The sequence below is a fragment of the Lonchura striata genome, chromosome 12, assembly GCF_050655825.1.
Source record: "Lonchura striata isolate lonStrDom1 chromosome 12, ASM5065582v1, whole genome shotgun sequence".
Classification (NCBI taxonomy): domain Eukaryota; kingdom Metazoa; phylum Chordata; class Aves; order Passeriformes; family Estrildidae; genus Lonchura; species Lonchura striata.
Window position 1 is genome coordinate 5,982,008 of NC_140714.1, and position 18,675 is coordinate 6,000,682.

The window sequence follows — 18,675 nt, forward strand, 5'->3', positions numbered from 1 at the left end:
TTCTCCCTGAGTTTGAGTTCCTGTCATATGGCCAGAATTCTGCTCTCCCTTCTGCAATACCAGCCCTGTACTGTAGGTCAAGCTCATTTCAAGAGACAGGAATTTGTTCCTTGTTGTGATTAGCCCATTTTAGGAAAAGAAAAATTATTCAGGTCAAACTGTACTATTGGCTTTCTTCATTATTATTTTCTGTACTGACACCTGGAGGTTACCCAGGACCTTGCTTTTTCTTAATAAACAGGGGTTTTTTCACTTTCACCCTGGTATTCATGTCTCTCATTGGCAAAAAGGGATTATTGGAGCCCTTCTCTTTAGAGGAAACATTCATTCCAGGATATTTTCTCCTGAAATTTGTCTCAAAACCGAGACATGGGTTGAAAAACTGAGTGGCTCAGCTCCAGTGCTAAACCTCATAGCTTCCTTTTACACTGACTGATTTCCAATTTTTCAGAATTCTTCAATCAATAAGTTCTTATCTGAACTTTTATTTTATTGGTATCATTTGAATTTTTTAAGAGGAAGTTTATTCTGGTCCTTTATCAGCGTGGGAACGACACCTGCCCATAGCAGAGCAAAGTGATCCAAGAACCTCTTTGGATGTCAGCAGAAATACCAGGACAAAGCACTGCTCCCTCCAGAGATTTAACCAATTCAGGGCTAGCAGCATGTTCCAAGCAGACTCTGCAGGGAAATCTTGAGAACTACTCAAAAATTTATTCAGAGCTATAGAGTTAAAGAGGCTTTTAGACACAGTGTGTAATCTTGTCAGAGCTGATTAGATCAAAACAAAAGTGATGGGAAATCCTCCCTGTTAATGTGCAAAAAGCTCTCCTTAGTGCATTATGACTCACTGGACTTGCACCTCCATTCTTGGTGACTTTGTTACCACAGAACATTAATTATTAATGTTAAACCACATTTTTTCTTATGGCAGTGAGAAAGAATGCATCTTAATGGGGCAATTTTCAGCCACATTAAATGGATATTCAGGTTCTCTGACAAGCTGGGGATCACCTCGCTGCTCCAGGGCAGTACTTTTCCAACAGCTAATACCCAATAGCAGGATTTCCTTGCCACTGTCCCACCTGCATGGAGAACACAGGAAACCCAGAACTCTCCTGGGACAGCCTGCCTGGCTGCACTGCAGGGCTGGGCTGCTCCAGCCAGGCAGTCTAAGCCCAGAGAAGACTTAAGCATGGGGTGAAACCAGAATCATGCCTGTGTGGGGACATGCCTCCCTCCTCTGCCTCCATGCCCTGCCCAGATCTGGGGTGGTGTCCAAACAGTTCAGACATGAGGCAAGGTCTGGTTCAAACACAACCCCAAGCTTAAAATCTCATTTAGATATACCCTTGGGTTCTTCCCCACCAGCTGCTCATGTATCACCTTTTCCCACTCCCCAAATACTCCAAACATCTCTGTTAACACACCAAAGATGATGATAAAGCTGGACAAGGCCTTGAGGGATTACATTATTAACAGATGAGTCAGAGAGGATTCTGAATCTCTAATATTTATGTTCATGCCTATTACATTTCCATTAAAAGCCCATGGATCACATACATCCATTTTACATATGAGGGCTGAAACTGCTGCCATTTCACAGGCACTGGGGATGGAATTCAACAGATTGTTGCTCTTGGTTCTGCCTTCATCAAATAGTTATAACCAACTCATACAGACACACACATATGTGTGTGTGTGCCATAAAGGGAAGCTAAACAGGACTTTTCTTTCAGTTTCTTTCAGCTTATTACCCTGCCCCTCAGGACCTCTAACATATTTTTAGAAAGTATTGAATTCAAGCAAAGAACACAGGAGAAAAGCCTGTCTGTGTGATTTCACCATCCCACCACCACCACGGTGGCATTTGAGGGCATATCTGTGTGCAAAGGTTGTTTTTTGGACAACATTCTCCTTTTAAGGATAATAACAGAGTGACTTAAAATCACTTCTATGCACACATCCATCTTGTTTTATTCACAGGGTACTGGTGAGGTTTTATATTTGTTTTCGTTTTGGGATGCAAAGAAAGGGATAAAGAGTTTGGTTGGCCTTTTCTTCCCTCATCTGAAGCTTCATGTAGGTAGTAATAATTTTTAACTCTGGAATCCATTGTTCAGAATGCAGGAGATTATTTTTCCACTGCCTCCCCTCAGCAAGAAGGCTAAATATTTTCAGTGAAATAGAATGGATGCTGTACCAGAATAGATCGATATCAGAGCCAGCTTGTTACCATTGTCTCAGAGGGAGACAATGGAGACAGAAGGGAAGGTTCTGATCCCAAAAGAGCTCAACCTCCTGAGTTTTGAAGCAAATCCTCAAAGGACACATGAGAAAGGAAGATTACAATGCTGCTGGTGAAAAAGAAATAATAGGGAGACAACAGAGAAGAAAAAGCTGGCTGGAGGAAGGTAAGACAGAGAATATTTATCCTCACCAATTACAACATGATCTACAAAATAAGACTCCTAGTCTGCAAAGATTTGTGCTTGGGGAATAGAGCCTAGGTGGTCTCATCTACCACCACATGGACCTGGAAGTCTCTGTGCTGGGGTCTCCAGGACCTGGTGTCTCCTCCAGCACAAAGTGTGGATGTCCCCAGCATGTGCCAAAGGACAGTGAGCACATGTCCATGCACAGCTGTGCCTCTGGAGGCTCCTTCTGCTAGACAAGGAGCAGACACTGCTGAACATCCATTAAATAGTACCAAGTCCAAGCACAACTGGTCAGAATCAGGACATACAGAGAAGGAACTGGAGGCACTGCACTAAATTCCCAACTGAGGCACCAAATTTGACCTCAGGAAATTACTCTGCAAGGCTTTGGGTTAATCAGATAACCTTTCCAGCTCTCTGAACATGCCTGAACACAGTTTTTGTATCAATCTAACTGTAAAGAAATCAACAGTGGTAAATTAATGATCACCATCACACCTGCAGACATACAGATTGCATTTTAAAGCATTTTTAGTCTGTTAGTTTGATTTGTTTCAAAACAAAAATGAACGACCCGCTTCATTCGCTGTTACTTTGTTAGCACTGATTGATGAAGTCGGTGTAAAATCCAGCAGCAGGATCTTAAGCAGAATAAAACTCCCTTCCCATCAGCATAAACAGAAAAAATACAGCTGGACAAGACTACAAGAGGTCACCTAAAATATTCCCTTGGCCCCAAAATGGAATCAGTTCTACCTCAACCATTCCCTCATTGCTCACACACCCGATCTGCTTAACTCTGTGCAGCTCCAGCCACGCTGCCTCCAGTTTCAGTGCCCTCCAAAATGAAGCCTCAGTCTCTGCTGGAATTCTGCTGCTATTAATACTTCATTTCCCCTAACAGAACTTATTACATACAATGTAATGGCTCCGAGTTTGTAAATTATCAAAGAACAAGCTTTGCTTTTGATAATCTCTATTTCAAGAAATGCTGTCATTTCTCTTTAAACGGGATTTATTTTTTCCACATATTCTGTTACTGGTTTGGAATCTCAAAATGTATTTTAGCTCCTTGGGGAAAAAGCTCTGGCTATCCATTCCTTTACTATTAATCTGTTTTTTCTATTAAGACAGCTGAATCGCTCCTCCCTCAAACTTGTCAGCTATACTGATGAGTCATTAATTGATTTCTTTTCCCTCTTTGTTTTTTTGGAAGCAAGTACAGTAGGCTAAAATCAAGCAAGAAGCCTACTGAAGAATTCAATTAACTTCTGGCTTGTTTGGTAATAAATAGTGCAGTATTGTATTCTGCCACCCTTTATTCTTGTTGTAGTGTCTGGAGATTGCCCAGATGTTTCATCCTCTGGGTTTTTTTTGCTGCGGAAGGCTTTTGCCTCCAGGCTGAGCAGCGCTGGCCCTCTGCTCTCCTGCCTCCAGTTAATCTAGGTGGCTGTCAGAGCTGTCACAGGAATGGTGAATCACGGCCTCTGCAATCACTTCAGCCCCTGGGGAAGTGCTCGGAGCGAACAGCTGCACAAACCCCCACCCAAGAGAAGTTTCTCCTGGATGAGGATTTTACAAATCAACTTTGAAATAATCACAAAGCCTGACTGACAGGCCCACAGATTTTAAATAACAGAAATTTGTCAAAAACAAATTGGTTGTCTTTCAAACAGACACCCTCGTTAAGTCTTTTTTTTTTTTTCTCTTTCCTTTGCTGACTTTCTGATTTCCAAACAACAACTGGATCCATTTTCTTCTAAACAAACTTGAATTACAAAGGAATGCTGTTCTGCTATACTTAATAGATTTGCACATTTTTCCCTTTCTTCTTTAGTCTTTCCCAGTATAACATATAATCCTTTGCACCTGCAAAAGCTCCACAGACTGCTGACTGCCAAGAATCCACCACGTGACCCTGCTTCCATGACCAGAGATCCTGTGTTTAAAGAGAAAGGAAAATAAAAAGTTATTAAATGTTTGAATCTATCTGATCCCCATGTGAGTTAACTCTGAGGATGGGAACTTAAGTGAAAAGCTATTTTTGTGGCATTTTTGAGTGATGTAATAAGTGATTTTTCCCAAGGAACTTGTGTACTTGAACAAGCAGATGGAGTGAGAAAGACGTCTGGAACTGAGGAGGGCTTGAAGCAAATTGCTTTCAGGGAATTCATATGTATGTATTTAAGCCTGTGGCCATGCAACTTTGCAAATATTTTGTGAATTTATTTTCATTTTGGCAGATAAAACAGCACAAAGCAAAACACTGAGCGTGAGGGCGGCGTGCAAGAACCAATATCAGCTCGGCCCAGATGTACAAAAGGCTTCCTTTTAAAATGAACAGCTCCCACTTCCATGAGATACAAGTCCTGTTTGCTCCCCTGCATTTCTTAAAGCAACCCTTCCCCTTACACTCCCCAAAAACCCCCATCATTAAGGAATTAATCTTATCACTCCCATTACATCCCAAAGCAGGTGTGTCTCTGTTTTTCACTTGGCGTTCTTAGGGACCACACACCCTCCTCTCCATGGCTCCCACACACCCTGCTCCCATCCATTTCCTCACAGCAGCATTTAAACACACATTTAAAGTCCCAAAAAGAACAATGCCTTCCAAACCCACCTCTCAAGTCACAATTTGATGAGCCCAGTGAGTATCAGCAGCAAAGGCCAGTGTCTGCTGGGAGAGGCTTTCCTTGGCAGCTACACTGTGCTCTCCCCCCCTGCACCCTGCCCCATCACCCCTTTCTCATCTCCTGGAACACTTCACACTGGAAGCTCTCTGGAGGAGAGGGTTCTGCTTTATGATGTGAGGATCAGTACTGAGCAAAAAGGGATGGGATCCACGGCCCTTCTGAGGCCCACCGCTGAGAAATCAGCACTTTTATTTCATAGCTGTGGCATTCTCCTTCTTTTTAAAGTCATATTACTTCTGTTCTATAAAATGTTCTCAAAAGCAACTGGATAGCAGTGCTAGGCTGAGATTATTGCTCTTGGGCTCCTGGTCTGCAGTCCTGGTCTGCACTTTCCACTGGAGCAGGACTCTGCTCTCCTTTGCTGACTCTTCATTTAACATGCTGTCCTCGTGACTCGCTTCTTCCAGCTTGGCTGGCAGTTGTATTTCAGTTGAATGTTTTAAAAATCAAACTGTTCAAGCAACAATGGCCAGCCACAATGTTGTTTGGTACCCTGCCACAGCTAAATAGCTGCAGCTCTGCTGTACGAAAGCACTAAAGGGCTTCCAGCCTCTCTAATGCTAGCCATTCTTTTCCTGGTGTTTTTGGTATGGGCTGCTATTCTACTGTCACCCACAGCAGAAACTGATTTTCATTTCATAAATAAATAAATGGAGATTCATTATTCTTCAAAACCATAATATGCTTTTCTGGAATAACTCACAGTCTTCGGACACGCAGTTCTCTTGCAACTCAGTCCTGATAGAAGAAGGACATGCTCCCATAGACAAACTACCTTCCAGAGTATCTGGGTATTGTCAAAGCCTAAATCCCACCTTCAGCACCCATCTGCAAAACACTTCAGGTGCTTAATAAACCTTGAACTGAAATCCAGGGCTTAAAAACTGAGCTGCTGGAGCCGCAGCTTTCTTTTGGTAAAAACAGAATTATTGTATTTTTTTATTAAACGTTCTCCAAACATCTGTACATCTCCAGCTAAACCCAAGAACTCAGAACAGTTACTGCTGCCATGTAAAAATGTGCTGTGGAAGAGCTGCTGGAGGACTAAGAGGAAAACCAGCCCATGAACACAGACATTCATGGCTTTGCCAGAAGCCATTCTCAGTCATGATGGGGTTTTATGTTAATGTCATTGTCCAAAGAAGAAGGAAAAGGTCGTTCTGATTTCTTGGCATGTAGCTCTAAAATCTAGTTTCTGATAAAGGCTGGCTGCCCAGGGCAGCTCTGCACAAAGAGCCTCTGCCAAGCAAGGCAAGCAGCAATGAATTCCCATCCATTATGCCTGCAAATTGACAACAGGTATTTGCAACAGTCATGCAATATGGAAAATGCTTTAGAAGGGTGGAGCCAGGAACAGTTCAATTAAATTAGGGAAAAGGAGAATCGAGGCTGGAGAACAGGAAGCAAATTCCCCAACAGTGAGGTCTACCGTACCGAGGAGCCAGCCTCCCCAGGGAGGAGAGGAAAGCCCTCTCCTTTGAGTCATTTAAAAATAGATTGGAGAAGGCACTCAGCACTGAACTGTGGGGAATAATCCTGCACTGGCAAGGGCAGGATGAGATGACTTCATGTGTTTCTTTCCATCTCCAGTTTCGGTGATTCACTCAGAGCTCCAAACCTGAACATGCAGAAGAGCAAGAGGGAAGCAGGGCACGAGGACATGATCCTGGAGGAAGCCAAGAGGAACAAGTGTCACAGGGCCAAGAGGACCAGCAAGACTCCAGTCCAAATTCCTTCTAACCACACGATGCTGTGGGCCAGAATGACGTGCTGGAGGTCACACATGTTTTCTCTCATAGTCCATGGACCAGCTGATTGACAGGCTTTGTGGCAAGTCAGCCTGTAAGTTCTTTAGAAACACTTGCCCTTTGAGCAGGTTTTTAATACCATTACAACAGGGCAAAGCACAGAAGCTGTTAGGGGTGTGTAGATTAATATAAAACCAGGGCCTTGTTCCTGGAAAGAAACAGAGGATCCTTATACATATCTCCCTAAAACACTGACTTTGAACAAAACTGCTGGTTATTGCAGTGGTACAGTGCTTAGGGCACGCTCTGCCATCCTAGGTGCTGCACAGAAGCAGAAGAGCCTTCCACTCAGGGGGATAATGGTGAGAGCTCAGGTCAGGCAGAGCTCAGAGCCCAAGGGGCACAGCTGAGAGGCTCCAAAACAGGGCAGAAGTGGCCATGTAATGCCTGCAGAAGCTCCAACAACACTGCTCTCTCTCCACGTGCTCCTGCAAGATGAAGCACAGCCCCAACACGACTGCAGCAGTTGGCTCAGCCTGGGTCCCCCACTGCCACCACCAAAAAGGCTTCTACCTGCTCACACCAGCAGAAGGCTGCAGGGGATAACCTGACTTTTCCAGGGCAATTCCCATTCCCACTAGCATTCACAGCCTAGGGAAGCAAAATGACAAGGAGCACGTTACATGAAAGCAGCCGCCATGCCAAGCCTGTGTCATGTGTATTCTATTAAGCTGAAGGCTGAATAGAAGACTTTGTTTTCCACTTCAAAGGACCCCATCCCAATCTCTCTCTCTCTTCCCTTATGAATAACAAATTGGAAATAAATCTTCTGGCTGAAGTGCATGGAAACTCATACAGTTGGGGCCCTCTGCAGCTTCCCAGCTCAATCACATGGTAATTTTTTTTGTAAACACTTTTCTGTGATATATATGTAAATCTCGCTGTGCATTGCTGCAGCATGTAAAGTAATACAGAGGGTGTGGCCTCAGGGGATGGCACACAGTGGGAAACCCAACTGCATATTTCCAATTATCCACAGGGATAATGTTCACAGAGAAGGGTCAAGTTTTATACATGGGCAGAGCCCTACTTTTCTTCCTAGAGATCCCATTTCATCCTGCTCCATAGGCCAGTGTCCCCTAATTCTCACCACAAATGTTATTTAGCTCTTTTGATGCTGAGAAAACAAGGACATCCCATTTTGTTGAGCAGAGTGAGCATTGGAAAAGTCACTCTCAAGATATACCAAAGGCCCTTCAATCTAATTAAAAAAAAAACAACAAATAAGGAAAATATTACCTCTGCTTTTAAATACTGGGGGGGAAGTATTTAGTGCCCACAAATATAGACTCCTCAGTGCTTAGGGCACCTGGCCTCCAGATGAGCAATAACCATTGAGCAGTGCACACAACTCTTACCTGTGCATGCCTGTCACCTTTGCCACACATTTATAGGAGGAGTTTGTGGCAAAAATCAGCTGTCAGCTTTGTGTTCCCAACACAGCCAGGTCATGGTCTATATTCAGGACATCTACACTTTGGTAATCCAGGAAAATGCAATACTTCCACATCTCTCAAACCTGATGACCAGCCCAACACCACCAATGCTGCAGGAGGCATTGCAGAGAATAAAACATCTCTGCCTTGGCCTTGCTATTCTTCAAGCCAGCAGAACTCAAGGCATACATTACACTTGAGGCCTGCAGCTGAATAAATATTACAATTCATTCCAATGATAAGTATCTATAGTATCTCTGTGTATCCCTCTGTTCACAACAGTGTCCAACTTCATGGTAACAGGGGAGAAAAAAATCAGTACAAATGAATCACACGGATCTGTGTGCATGTGAGGTCCTGCAGACTGAGGAAAGAAAAGCAATTTTTATGTTTGCCTTTCCTGCTAGGGGTTTTACTCACAACGTGGCATTCTGCATGGCTGACCCTTATAGATGCATGGCACATTAGCTACAGGAGAAGCAAAAACTTCACAAGTTGACTGCTGTTTCTATACATAAAGTCAACGTGGAGCAAAGAGCCAAATGTCCTCCTCAGTGGATTTTTATGTGCATATGTGCAGCATATGGGCAAGTACATGTGTATATTATCTTGCAGGAAACATGCAAGCCCAAACATGGGAAAAATTCAATGATCTAAGTTCACTGTTGACATAAATGCTGAGACTCCATTTGCACTAATGGAGTTGTGCTCACTTATGCCAGTACTGAATTCAGTCCTAGAATTAAACCCACCCAAATCCTAGATAAATTGAAAGAGAACAAAAGCTGGCCTATATGCAAGAGCATATTTTTCATGTTAAAAGCATTTCATTCCCTTTTTCTGCCCATATAATACTGCATTGATGTCTGTGACCCATTTGGATGTAAATCAAAATGGATGTGCTAAAAGCCTGGTTAAAGGAAATGTTCTTCGAAACAGCGTTCCCATGGCAAGGCAGAACAGCTACACTCAGTTTCCATGGCACAAAGGGACATATAGGGAGGGAAAATGCACTTCTGAAAAATCACTTTAAAGCCAGCAGGGTTTTTCTTGAGCACCTGCACTGCTCTTACCTAATAGATCTGTGCTTCGTAGGGGCATGTGAATAAATTACATGGAAGAATTGCAGAAATCTGCTAAGATTCTTGAGCAATTTCAGTGTCCAAATCAAATCTTTGATATTCAAATATCCCCAGATGTCACTGGCAAGCTTAGCAACTTCTAGAGAACCACTTGTGGCCTGGGCATGACCAAGAGCATCACAATCTGGCTCTGTATCTATAGACTGTGTGAGCCTGTTTTCCTCTGCTCTGTTGAAATGCTGTATTGATGATCTGAGGCCATCTGACTTTTCCCAAACGTGCCTGCAGTGCTGTGAGCAAGGGTTGCATTTGTTTCTCTCCCTTTGGTGCAGATGGTGTGCAGCATTCCTCGGGCTGTGCCCCAGGACGGCGTGAATGACACTTATTGTGGCAGCAATAAAGCCAGGGCTGTTTGCTCAACAGCTGTTGGGTGCATTGTTCCTTTGTGAGAAAAATGCAGCCGCGCTGCTCATGGCATGGACACGTTACATCCCGCCCCCAACACCCCGAGCAAAGCTGTTCTCCTGCTTCAGCACCTAAGCAAATGGCAGACAGTGTTATTTAACCAGCAGGATTAATCCCAAAATCAAGCCCAAGAGGGAGCGAGGTATGGTAGAACACTTACTGCACTGCCTGTGAGGAAATGACTTTAAAGCTGGGCCTGGCTTTCATTTACTCTTGACTTACATGCAGCTGAGCACAGAGGAAAGAAATACTAGACTGCTTCTCCAGGAAAAAAGGAGAACAGTCACCTACCTGTAGAGATCCATTTAAGGCCCAGTTTGGCTATATGCCTCTATTTTCTACTTGCCCTGTTAAGCAGCAACAGATCTGACTGTAAATTTTAGGAGGGAAATAGCATGTGGTTTATTGATTCAATGGTGGAGTTATAAACAGGTATTACTGCTGAGAACCCCAGCTGTTGGGCAGAAGTATTCTGTAAACTTTTCATTCTTATTAACATTAAAAATCAGGTGCAATGAGCTTCAACCAAGGTTAGAGTGTTGACCCTCCACAGAAAGCCATCAAGCAGTCATTGCACAGCAAGCTTCAAGATGTATCTCAGAATCTATCTGCACTGATGGCCAAGAGCGAGGCTGATCTGACCCTAAAATCAGTTCACACTCTATATTGCCTATCCCAGCCCCTGTAGCTGAGTTCTCTGCAGAGAGGAACCAAGAGAACCAAGCAAATGAGCACATGTGCCATTGTCCTCTAGACCTATGGTTCAGTTCACATGCACAATCCCCTTCACACACGTGCCTCGTGCCTACAGTGACACCTGCACCTGAACAGAAAACAAAGGACCTCATCCCAAATGCCCAGAAACCAGCTCAGAACCAGCCCATGGAATTCCTCTTCTGACCCAACCCATTTTCTCAGCCTCACAGAGGAATGGCTGGACTCTCCCCATTCCCTTTTTGTATAACACCTTTTAATTTGTGAAACCTACAGATTTGGGAAACTTATTTTATTGCTAAAACCAGTGACAAAAAAACTTGTGGGCTCGCTAGAATTGCAGAAAGTCTAAGAGCTCTAAATTTTGCTCAGCAGTGAGACAAAGAGGGAAATCCTGGCCCTGCTGAGTGCCAGAAGAGTCACACATCACCTTGAGCGTGGTCACTTGAAGATTTTGATCTTTCTTTGAAGCTCCTGGGCCAGCAGAGCAGCACAGTGTGTGCCTGCCCTCCCAGAAAGGTTGGGTTTGTAGGGACAGGACTGGCTGGCCCTGATGTTCCACACTCTTAGCAATGTCCAAGTGTCTCATCTTAAGAGTCAGACCTGTCCAATGAGAGAGACAAAACCCTCCCAGCATAGCAGGTTTGTTTTCCTTAAAAAAACCCACCACCTAAACAAAAACCCCTTTGTTTTTCAAGTCCACTCATTTGAGACCTATGTCCTCCTGTCCTGCCTGCTCCTTCCCTCCTCGCTGGTTACCAGAGCCTTTTCTCCAGACATACAATACATTTGGTCTATAAAGAGACCATTCTCCCTGTACAGCTGCATTTGAGTAACCCTCAGAGACTCTGAAGTGCAGCCAAGATGCAGAAATATAAAACCCAAGAGGACTGAGTCTTGTTTCACCTGAGAAGGGTTTATCTTACAGCACTGCACTTCAAGGGATCTGACCATTTCCACTGAGCATTAAGAAACAGGCATTTTTGACAAAATGTTTCTGGACTCAAACCTAACCAGAGGCTCTTAATTTTCTGTAGGGTTTTAAAATGATATGTTATTGAAAAAAACCAAAATACCTGATGCCCTTTATTTCTCTAAGAGCCCCCCAGCAGAACTGAAAGTTTGGTTTTTTTTCAGTTAGTTCTAAAAGAGAAGGATTAAAACATGAAACAAATGATAAATCACTGATGTGCTGCTGGTAGGAACTCGGATATGATGATTTTAAGCGCTGAATAAAATGTCTGAACAGAAGAGAATAAAAGACAAGGCAGAGGGATGGGGTCCTCAGGGCCAGAGGAGCAGAGCCTGCACAGCCCTGGCAGCAGGGTGAACACAGGAGCTGCACCAGGCTCCTGTAACCCACAACAATTTCATGCCAAATACACAGCCCACAATGTGAAATTCCCACAGTAAGGAACACACATATAGTATTTCCAAAGCAACTTACTGAGGCACCCTGGAAATTCCAGGGCAGTATACAACATATACAACAGTCTTACAACATTGGTTCCAAAACCTGAACTAATATGGAAGGCTCTGTGCTTGGCTGGTATTTGGGAAGCACACCACATCTATGCTCTGTTGCCTTTCTTCAGGGACACTTGGCTTTGAGATGGGATCAGAAGCATTAACCCCATGTAAAAGAACCTAAATCTGATCAAACTGTCACAGTAATATTCAACCATGGTGCTCTTCTGAGGATGGGTGTGGCAGAAAGTGAATAAAATTTGTAACATCCTTTCTTTCCCTGAACTCTGAGAAGAATTCAGCCTGTATGGCTTGGACTAAGAGATAGAAAAGAGCTACACTAACTCACCCTAGATAGGGATTAGAAAATCCTGAAATCTGATACACCATAGCAGTTTCCTTCTCTCTTTTGGTTTATAGCAATAATCTGTGCCTCAAACAAAATATGGAAAAATGGACTTGGCAAGAGAAAGGACATTAAGCACATCTTATAGCAGTGGATGTTACCTAAATAAAAAAAATAATAAATTTAAAAAACCCTTTTTTTTCAATTAAAAGCACCATAATTTCTTTACTGTTGTTTCTTGAGTCACTGTGAACTAAGGAAGGAGACTATTGCCCCTTCCTAAATTGTGTGTTCACCTGAGTCAGGATCAGTAATGCTTGGATTTGAAGCAGTATCTGTTTCTTGCTAATTACTGCAATCCTCCCTTTGCCAGCACCCACAGCCAACGTAACCTTATAGCTCAGCAATCTATACAATGCTCTCTCTTCTTTTCAGAGTTCAGTGCATGGCATGCAGGTTTGCTCTCACAGGGGACAGCTGGTGCACATGCACAGACAGGAGAAAACTGTGCATGTAAACTCTGTGATAAAGCATAAGGAATAACCAGAGCAGCTTGGAGTAAAGCAGATAGAGAAAATGGGATGTAGAAACACACCATTTGCCACCTCTGACAAGCCTCTTTAGGCTTCTTTAAGCTTAACACCCTGCTGCTGGCTGCAGTCAGCACATATCTGAAGGAAAAGGAACCTCTCTTCTTCTTCCATGTGCCTCTCTAACTGTCCTTTCACAGTGGAAAGATTTTTTTCATTTTTATGGTGATTAGCTTGTTCAGGGAATCAGGACTGAGTCTAACTTCCATCAGCTTATTTCACTTCACACAAATGGTTTTAAAAATGACACAGCCACAGCTCTTGTTCTACTCTCCTCAGTGGGATGGCCCACACACATCATACACAACTGCTCCCACAGTTACTTTCTCAAGTAATCCCATTAATCCAGTGCAGAACAGTCCCTCAGGCATCATCTCAATAACTCTTTTCTGTTCAGGCTTTGTGCCACTTTTCTCTTGTCCTTTGCATTTCTATTTCTTTGTAATTACTGTCTGTTCATGCTCCCTTTGTGCACCCGTGAGGAGCCCTACACCCTCCACCATACTCCAGTGATGTTACTGGCCACATCCATCCTCTTGATGGGACCATAATGATTTTTGTCCTTTGTTATACTGTCAGGACAATTTTTAAGAGCTTCCCTCAGATAAACAAAATGTATTCTGCTTTCACTGCCTGGCTTTGATATGACAAGCCTTGAGCTCTCTCCCTGTGCTGAGCCAAAGTGACTGAGTATGCCAGACTAATTTTTGCAGTTTTCTACTCTCGACTTCACATCAGAAGAATATAATGCAACAGGTTTGTGGAACAAACTGACACAAGTTTTGTTTCTCTTCAGCTCTGCACTGACCTCCTTAGATTAAACATGATGCCTCATCCTGAGTGACTCACTCCTGTAGTTAGCTAAATTCAAACTGTCTTCTTTAAAGCCTGTAATGTAAACAATACATTTTACTGTCACAGCTACGTGGACATTAGTTAAAACAACTTTACATTCTGCAAACAGCCACATGATGTTGCTGGTTTCTGTGGTTTTGGCATGAACACCACACTTTTACCCTTAAAGCACTGCCACCTCTTGCTCCCAGCCACGGCTGCTGCACTAACCACTAGCAGGTTGGGCCAGTACCACTGCTGAAGAGTTTACAGAAAGCCATTCCTGGACACTGGCAGGGAAGCAGATTCCTAATAAGGCAGCCCAAGCTCCCCTGAGCAGTGGGATGATGCCCAGACCCCACAGCAGCTCACGAAATACCCACAGAATCCTCCACGAGCACAGCTCAGTTCTGCAAAAGCTCCTGATGATTTTCATGCTCCTCCTGCCTGTGGATTCACCTTTAAATTGAATTCCCTAAAGCCTCTACATGCAAATATTCACTCTGTGGGCTTGTCCCCCCCAAACAGCCCCAGCTACAGACACACAGCAAGAGGACAAACACGCATTGGATTGTCCCAATCCAACACACAAGGACCCACTTTGGGTCTCTGTGCTGAGCTTGCTCAGAAGTCCAGCTCCCCTACCAAGAAGAAAGTTTCTCTCTCCAGCTCCTCTTTCATAAATATATTTTGCTGCAATGTTTTTAATGATCTGGAATAATTCTCTGTGCTTCCACCCCATGACCTCCAAGTACTTGAAAAACACTTCATCTTTTGCAGTGAGTTCAAGGAAATACAGAGGGATGGAGAAATTATTCAAATCCAATCCTCCACTTAAAACCCTAGATCCTGACTCTGACCATGGTAACAACTGCACTGTTAAAACATCACCCATTGACACCTTCTTTAAATGACCTTAAAATAAAGTATATGCAGCCAATCAAAATATCTTTTCAGTGAAGTTTACAAAACCAGGCGGAAAGTTTTTTTCATTGGCAATTTTCTTTTACCATGAAGAGAAAAACACTAAAAAAATTAAAATAAATGTAAAAAATCACACAACATAAGGTGGTTCCCACTCTTTCTTAGCAGTAAAAAAAGTTAGAGCCAAAGATAAAATTTCCGGCATGCTGGGAGTAAAATCTAGCCTGCATGCCATAGATCAGTGGTTAGATATTCCCTGTTATTTTTCAGATATTCAGGCATATGATCTTCACAGGCACAGGTAAATTGGAATATAATTTCTGATTCTTGAAGATACCCATAATCACAATAATGCAGTTACATAAGTTACCATGGGAAGCCCTTGCAAAATGTATAACTTATATTTCCACCACTAAAAGAGAACTTACCTTTAAGGACTCCCAGAGGGGAAACTGTACCAGAGAGAAAGGAATCTGGAGAGGTGGGAAAAGAAAAAAAAAAAAAAACAACAACAACATAATGTTACAAAAGTAAATTGGGTTAGCATGTTCCTCAACTGGCTAAATTAGGAACAGTTATTGTTCTCTCAGTGAACTGCAGCTTATTACACTTACAAATCTTTACGGACACTTTATGTATGCTGCCATTAAATGACTGGTTTCACTAAAGCAGTTTTACTTTGTTTATCACATTCCCTGCTGAGAGGTTAATGTATTGTTACAGGGTGGCCTAGAAGTGCAATAAGCAGTGTGATCTAGTGCAGGGACATTCTTGGTTTGTCAGCCAGCCAAGAAAGCCATGAGGATGGTTCAAGAAACACGTTCCCAAGGCCAGGAACACAGCTTGGCAAAAAACATCCTCAGCAGTGCAGACTCTCACAGATGCTGAGCTCTTGTGCTGCAACCAGGGCTCTGCACTTGGGCATCGGCTGCAAAAACCTTCCTGAACTTGTCCCATGATCTCCCAGGAGCCAGCTCCCTTGAGAACCACAAGCAGGTTGTGAGGAGCTACCACAACCCAGCTAAAAGGGAGAAGCTTGGTGCTTCCCGTGGCCTGTGACACGGGGTTCTCCTGTCACTGGGACCTCCGTGTCTCTGTCCAGGCTCATTCCTGCTGCCACCTGTCCCAGGAGTGCATTTCCATGTCCTTCACAGCTCCTCAGTCAGTTTGCATTGTGAGCACACTGAAACACTGTGCAACAAGAGACATCACTTCCCAAGGTTATGCCTTCTATGGTATTTCTCCTCGGCAAAGCCCTCCACTAAATTCTTCCTTGTCCTTCACCACTCAGAGAAGTCCTGTCTAATATCTACCTCTGGTACCAACTCTGCCTTTCTATCTCCAGGCTGAATATCTGTCCCAAGGTATTCCTTGAGAAGAGAGAAGGGTCTCCAGGAAAGCACTGGCCTGTCCTAGGTTTGCCCTACAGCTGTATCTGCAGGTCTGCTTTGCCCCTTTCTAAAGCTGCATTATCTCCTCCACTTTGTTAGCCAGTCAACCCCAGGCTCAAATCTTCCTCCAATTACCTGTTTTCTTCTACTTTTATCTTTCTTAATTTCCCCCCTTGTTTAGGCTGATTTGGCAGTTCATATATCAAATTATTTAGTCTCAGAAAGCACTTACACATCTTTTGCCATGAAAAGGAGTCGACACTCAAAATGGATCATGCTTATTTAATGCAGATAGCTTTGCTCTGAGTGATGTCAGGTTAAAAATGTTCACTAGAGATATGAATGGCTTATTAAACCCAAATTCAGACTACACAAAGGAATCTGAAATGGAACATCCATTCAACATCACAGGAGACAAAGAGTATTGTCTGCTTCCCTGTGCTGCAAGTAATGATTAATAAATGAGTCTATTAAGTTAATCTGCCAGGCAAAACTAAACTTGACAGACACCTGCCACAGAAAATTTGTTATCTATTCAGGCAGGAAATGGCAGTGAGAAGAAATCAATGTCACTGCTGTACACTGAGCTGACAAACTGAAATCTCAGAGGAAGTTTGTCATCTTGGACAACGAGCAATATCCCTGGTGGCATCTCAGAGCCCCACAATAAAGGTCAGACATGGCTCTTATTTATCAGAGTCTTGAAACTCTAGTGTAGCAATTAAATTTCATTTTTAATACTGGGTGAAAAAGCCCAGCTCTTTGGCACTGATATGTGGTAATATATTTATGAGAAGATATATACACACCCACGTGCTACTGCAGCATTGTTGAACTGAAATTATATGGAATGATTTCTCTGCAATGTAAAATGAAAAGCAACATAATCTTCTATCATCTAGACCAAAAAAATAGGGAGAAATATGTAACAATAACCAATACATTTGCTTCAAATTTGTTAAAAAAGAAAAAAGGAAATGCTTTGTATCCAGCTGTACACCAAACAAAACAAGCTTTCAAATACAGCCTCCAAGTTTTGCTTTTTTATGCTCATGAATGAGTGGTAAAATTAAGCAGCTGTTAATAAGACAACAAGGGAAGCTTGTGACATAATCCCCTTTATATTGCTTAGCTTGAAGCATTTCAATCAAAGGGGAAATTTGCTCAAAGTGCTGTTTGAAAAAGTGTTAGTGGTGTTTGCTTTCTGTGTCCTGCTCAGGGGCAGCCCAGGCTGGATGGGGATTGTGAGTTTCCCTTTTCCCCATGGGGAAAAGGGAATGCATGGGATGCATTCCCCATGGGATGCAGATTTCAGATGCATGTCAGGGTGACCTGCACAGCCACTGGGCTCCCTCCTCTCTGGGAGGACTGCAGGATAAGGGTTTAAACATTCAAACACTCCTAAGTCACGCTTTACTAGAGTTTAAAAACTTGCAAAACCCAAGCAAAATAGGAAGCACCACTGCCACCAAGCAGAGCAGCAGCATCTTTGCTGCACTAAGAAGATCCTAAGGAGATGTCCTACATTTATTACACTCACCCATTGGATCCTGACATCCTGATTTAAAAACAAAACCCACGCAAGCAATTTCATGGGTATTGGAATGAAAGGGAGTCTGTCTTCCTGCGGATTTGGGTTTTGTCATCAGATTCTCTGAAGCCAAATCATTTCCAAGCCGCCTTCGGCAATCTTCCCGTGACGGGGACCTCCATCACATTTATTCTCGAGATCTATTCCACAGCCCTTGTTGAAAGTTCAGCTGCTACTGAAAGCCTTCCTTCAAACCCTTTAATCACCTTTATCCTCCCTTCACACACATATTTTCAAGAAAGTTATCAGAGCTCCTGTTTATCTTCGCAGCCTCTGCCCTTGCGCCACATTTCCGTGGCCACGGTGTGCAAGGGCTGCGCAGGCTGCTGTGTGTCCATGTGTGCAAACACCCTGCTTGCATAAGCCTCGTCTCCCTAAGAGCCCAGACTAAACAGCCCACACCCAAAAGTAGCATTAATATATGCAAAAAGAAATAGCTCTGCGAGGGTAGCTCATCCCACCCTGAAAAATCCTTTTCTAAAGGCTTATTGCCCTTTATTCTTCCACCACGGCAGACGTGACAAAATCCTGCAGTCTGGGGACACTTCTTAATTTGAACACTTACAGCATTTCATTCCTTTTTGCATTTTGCTCCTTAAAAGAAAAGCTCTTCAGCAATGAACAGAATCACACCCTGTTAGGGAGAGATATTTCTGCCTGAAATAGGCTAAGGCAACAATAAAAATGTGGTCCACACATGTGGGTAACTTGCTGCCAGCAAATATGAAACCCTGGCAAGCTCCACCAACCCCTCATTCGACATTAATATAAAATAGACAGAGAGTACCAGTTCTCATGTCTGGCCTAATGTTATATAACCATGCTGTTTGCTCATCAGTGTCAACCCTTAAACACACACAAAAGGCAAATTTAAAGTCCCCAGACAGCTGCAA

At 43.2% G+C, this 18,675-nt stretch overlaps 1 protein-coding gene across 4 annotated transcripts in view; it reads right to left on the bottom strand.

The window, feature by feature from the left end:
- SLC25A26 (solute carrier family 25 member 26) overlaps positions 1–18,675 on the bottom strand; it is an 83,405-nt gene that overhangs the window by 9,985 nt on the left and 54,745 nt on the right. For 2 of the 4 annotated variants that reach the window (XM_021551006.4, XM_021551013.4), the window contains exons 6-7: positions 15,229–15,273; positions 4,308–4,377 (exon numbers count right to left, since the gene is read on the bottom strand). In XM_021551006.4, the coding sequence (XP_021406681.1) occupies positions 4,308–4,377; positions 15,229–15,273 (115 nt within the window). The remainder of the gene's footprint in view (positions 1–4,307; positions 4,378–15,228; positions 15,274–18,675) is intronic. The other 2 variants (XM_085590327.1, XM_085590328.1) reach the window with 1 other exon arrangement.